The sequence below is a fragment of the Dipodomys ordii genome, unplaced genomic scaffold (assembly GCF_000151885.1).
Source record: "Dipodomys ordii isolate 6190 unplaced genomic scaffold, Dord_2.0 Scaffold3, whole genome shotgun sequence".
Taxonomy (NCBI): domain Eukaryota; kingdom Metazoa; phylum Chordata; class Mammalia; order Rodentia; family Heteromyidae; genus Dipodomys; species Dipodomys ordii.
The window spans coordinates 976385-981403 of record NW_012267219.1 but is presented as its reverse complement, the minus strand read 5'-3'; the positions used below and the strand labels follow the sequence as shown (position 1 = coordinate 981403).

At 45.5% G+C, this 5019-nt stretch overlaps 1 protein-coding gene across 1 annotated transcript; it reads left to right on the top strand.

The window, feature by feature from the left end:
• The first annotated feature begins 229 nt into the window (after positions 1–229).
• Positions 230–1168, top strand: LOC105987117 (olfactory receptor 9-like). Its single transcript, XM_013018281.1, has one exon. It carries the CDS (start codon positions 230–232, stop codon positions 1166–1168), a length of 939 nt encoding a protein of 312 aa, XP_012873735.1.
• Positions 1169–5019: the final 3851 nt, after the last annotated feature.

Sequence of the window (5019 nt, the reverse complement as noted above, 5' to 3'; positions counted from 1 at the left end):
CTATCAAGTCCCCAGCCATCAGGAATGTCTGCCACGGTCCTTCAGCTCCCTGGGTTTAGCTTCCTTCTGCCCTGAGCCAGTTTTTGGGGTGGCGTCCACCCTCTTCCTCTGAGAGCCGGGATGTTCCTTGCGCTTGCACACATCTTTCCTGCTGTAGCCCCTGTCTTCCCCAAGCTGCCTCTCGCTGTTGCAGGACGCCCCCTCTGCCTCCTCCCTCCACTCAGGGGACATGGGGGTGGACAATGGCACAGCAGTAACTGAATTTGTTCTGTTGGGGTTCTCAGAGTTTGGCTCCCTGCGGGGCCCTCTGTTTTGGGGTGTTCTCTGCATGTACATGGTCACCCTGCTGGGGAACTCTCTGATCATCTTTCTCACGCTGGCAGACTCTGCCCTGCACTCCCCCATGTACTTCTTCCTGGGCCACTTCTCCCTGGCCGAGATCCTCTACACCACCACCATCGTGCCCCGGATGCTGAGGGACCTCCTGTCCTCCCGCCCCACCATCCCGCTTGCCAGCTGCTTCACCCAGCTCTATTTCTTCGCCCTCTTTGGCATCGCTGAATGTTGCCTGCTGGCTGCCATGGCCTATGACCGCTATGCGGCCATCTGCCGGCCTCTGCATTACGCCACCCTGATGAACCGGGGTGCGTGTGTGGGTATGGTGGGTGCCTCCTACCTCATGGGTGTCATCACTGGCACCTCTCACTCCCTCCTCATCTTCACTTTGCCCTTCCAACGTGACAACATCATCCACCACTTTCTATGTGACATCCTGCCGGTGCTGAAACTGGCTAGTGCAAGCACCTTCTGGGGGGAAGTGGGAAACCTTGGAAACACCATAGCTTTTATCCTGACCCCCTTCTTGCTGATCATGGCCTCTTATGTCTGCATTCTTGCAACCATCCTTGGAGTCTCAACAGCCCAGGGGCGGAGAAAGATCTTCTCTACCTGCTCCTCCCATCTCTTTGTGGTCATCCTGTTTTATGGGACTGCGACAGTTGCATATATAAAGCCTCAGGCAAGCTCCTCTCAGGACACAGACCAGGTTCTTGCTCTGTTCTATACAGTTGTCACCCCCATGTGCAACCCTTTTGTCTACTCCCTGAGGAACAAGGAGGTCACAGGAGCCATGAAAAGGGTCATGAAGAAGTACCTTTGTTGTTCTTGATCCCCACCCCTTCCTGAGGTCTTGGAGCTCAGGCCTGGATCCCTGGACATTTTCAAGGAGGAAGGAGAAGCTGTACTGAGCACATTTCACAGGATCCTGGCCTGCTGTGTAGTGGTGTCATGTAGAGTTCCTCGCCCTGCCCAGTGAGAGAGCACAAGACCCAGAAATGTTTGTAGAGCTCTGCTTCTGAGGGCTGTCCATGTGACCTTGACCCGGCTTCATCCTGTGGGCATTGCTGAGCCAACTCACAGCCCAGGGAGGTTGGTGGAGGAAGGAAACTCTGCTGACCTGGTGTGAGGATCTCTCAGTTCCTGGTCTTTGCTGAGGCCCCCAGGACTTCCTGGGGCTATAGTGCTTGAGATCCTCGTGCTTTCCCTTCTCCCAGTGACTCCTTCTTACAAACCTTTCTCTGATGTCAGCCACTTCTGCTTAACCTAAGTTCCTTTACTCCAGGTGTGATGTCTGGTCTGTGCCTTCAGTGGCAGGAGGAAATATGGGCAGGGAGTCATTCATTGGTTTGGCTTTGGGCATTCAGGTGTCAAATCCTGCTTGGTGTTGCTTTAGGTCAGGAGGCTTCTGTCTAGTTACTTGTCTCCATGAGATGTTGGTATTCTTTCTCAGCTTCTTCCTTCTTTCCCTTGGTGGACTGCTTTCCATTTTCTCATCTGCTTCTAGGATCAAAGGACTAATGTGGTCCTAAGGCCTTTACAACAGTACTTGGGTTTCTTGCAACCAACTGTCCATTATGTCTAATGAGCATTCACTTTGATTTGTAGGCAACAGTTAAGCAGCCCATTAGTTTTTGTTGGGTATCAAGGGCTTGCTAGTTCATGAAGTGTTTCTCAGCTTTATGCCACAAGAAAGAATGATATGCTTGGAAAAACCATTCTCCAGGCAGAAGAGATAAGGACTTTTAAAGAGAGTTTATTTTTATGAAGAACTTAGATTGAAATAGTTAACAAAATAGAAGGGAGACTGTTTGGAGAGAGGAATGAGTCCTTTGGGAGGGGAGAGGAGAGACACAAGAGGGTAATGGAGATGCAAATATGGTTAAACATAATACACATGTTTGAAGAAGTCATAGTAAACCCATTACTTTTGTACAATTGATATATGCAAATAAAGAGAAATGAAAAATAGTATTGATTTTCTTTCTCAGCTTGCAAAACTAACACTGGTAATTATAGTGAATTTCGCACCCAAAAGAAAAGAAAATAACTTTTCATGTTTTGGTGTTAAAGTCCTTGGGAAATCACTACAGCATATTCTGTTTTTTCTCTCTCTGTATATATCTATATCTATATATATCTATATCTTATAATATTTAAAAATTAACAATGAGATTTTTGTGGACTGATTGCTTTGTAAAAGTTATTTTCTATATTTTGAACTGTATTTTAACACTGTACCATAGCAGGAGACTGTTAGAGCATGATTTTAACATCCATGTAGTACTGTGCTTTTATGGGTATGCTACAATTTACTGCAGTTTTCATTCTTAGGATTATATTTTTTTCATCACAAATATTGCTGAGACAGATGGTGGTACAATTATAACTTTGTATATTTGCCTTACGGTTTCTCTAACACAAAATTCTAGAAGTTGTTGGACTGAAATAAAATGTAATTGAACCATTTTGACAATTTTCTTCCTTAAGAAATTTTATTGTCTGCCGGGTGCTGGTGGCTTATGCCTATAATCCTAGCTACTCAGGAGGCTGAGATCCGAGGATCTCAGTTCAAAGCCAGCTGTGGCAGGAAAGTCCATGAGACTCATATCTCCAATAAACCACCAGGAAACCATAAGTGGTGCTGTGGCCCAAGTGGTAGAGCGCTAACCTTGAGCTGAAGAGCTCAGGGACAGCGCCCAGGCCTAGATGTTCAAGCTCCATGACTGACAAAAAAAATTGTTTTTTTCTACGGTCCACTTGAATGACTTTCCACTTCATTTTCAGGGTAATACAATGGAGTAACAGCTAGGAATGAGGTGGGATTAGACATATCATGGAAGAAAAGGAGGGGGAAAGAACAGAATACTACATTCATAGTCCCATGAGGCACAAAAGATCTGAGAAAAAAGAAGTAAACTCACACTCCCTCAGTTTACTGAGAACAGAGTGAGACATAGGTGAACTGGAAATACGCTATGATGCACCAAAGTTGGGCTCAAGGAAGCACTTTCCAGTAGAGTGAATATCTGAACAGACAAGGAGAAGTTTTGTCTCCCCTCCCCCCCCGCCCCCTGCATGTGCTGAGCTGAGATCGAAGGCAAAAGGATGTGTTGGTTCAGCCCTCAGATGACTCTCACCTTACCATCTTGGGCTGAGGTCCTTTCGACTGTTCTCAGGCAGGTACTGCAAATAAAGGATGACCAGTTAAATTTGAATGTCAGGTCAATAAGATTTTTTTCCTTTTGTACTCAGGGCCTGCGTGCTGTCCCTGAGCTATTTTTGCTCTAGACTAGGGCTCTGTCACCTTGAGCCACAGCTTTACTTCTGGTTTTCTGATAGTTAGCTAGAGATAAAACTCTTCATGGACTTTCTTGCTGGGCTGGCTTCGTACCTCGATCTTCAGATCTCAGCTTCCCGAGTAGCTAGGATTACAGATGTGAGCCACCAGTGCCTGGCAATGCATAAATTTTTAATATTAGCATTTCCCTTGAAATATCTATCAAGAAATGACTCAGTCTGTTTTACCTTTCTGAGGAGAGAAATATTTGGGAAGATTTAGAATAAAAAATAATTCATTGTTAATCAGAAGCTCATTTTAACCAGATATCCTGCAATTTTACTTGTAAATCTGACAACCTTTTTCCAAGGTGCTAACCAAGCCAATGTTGGAACAGCGGCTAGAGGTGAGGATGGAAGAAAAGAGCTTGGGATGACCCCTATTCAGGAAGAAGGAAGTCCACCCAGAAGTAGTTTTTTCCTATACGAACTCTTTGACCAGAGCCTCAATTCTTTGTTCCTACGTCAACACTGGTCCTCCTTAGCTAAATCATGAATATGAGTCTCTGTGATTATCACAGTTGTAGTGAGGGTTAGATGTGGCCTTACCCTGTCATTTCCTTCCACTTAGTCACTTTGCATTTCCCGGGCTGAACTTCCTCATTTGTGATTTCTCTATTGTTGCTAGCATGCAGCGTCCCATACTGGCTGTGTTGCCACTGTTGTTGCTTTTCATGTTTCTCTGGGACCAGGCAGAGTGTCTGGCATACAGGAGATTGTTAAAAACAAAACAAAACAAAACACTTGTTACATTGCCCATGTAATTGTAAGCCCTCTGTACGGTATTTTCACAATAAAAAAACTCAAAACACTTGTTAATATATAAATAAATAGATATAAGAAAGTGGTGACGCATTTCAGTTAGTACTATGATTGCTGCTCCTGTCATTTGTAGTCCCATAAGCCTCAATGATAACATTCTTCAAGGTTTCTAGATGTTTAAAAAACCCTGGACTATTTCCACTTAAAAAAAAAAAACAAAACCAACAACTCCCTGTCTAAAGTTGCTGGCAAGTATAAAATGTGTCGTGGTGGAGAGGTAGCGGAGAGCTGTGCGGGGTTTGGAGGAGAAGGTCTTGGGGAACAGGAGCTCCCGGTACAAGGCAGGAGGGAATGGTTCAGAAAGGATCAGAGAGCCTGTGCCCTGGGGTGCTGAGAAAGAAGGCAAGGGGAAGGAGCAATTCTGGGAGAAAAACAGACTCTGGTGGCTCACAGGGTGGAAAGGAATTTTTAGACCACCAGGCTTAAAGATGGTTGGGAACTGAGAGACACTGAGAACCAGAACCTCAGCCAAGGCCAAACCACAGGGGTGGCCTGGTTAGAATGCTGCTGGGGCTGCCAACT

Bases quoted from the DNA above. Each gene is read 5' to 3' on its own strand.
- LOC105987117 (XM_013018281.1), top strand. From the start codon at position 230: ATGGGGGTGGACAATGGCACAGCAGTAACTGAATTTGTTCTGTTGGGG.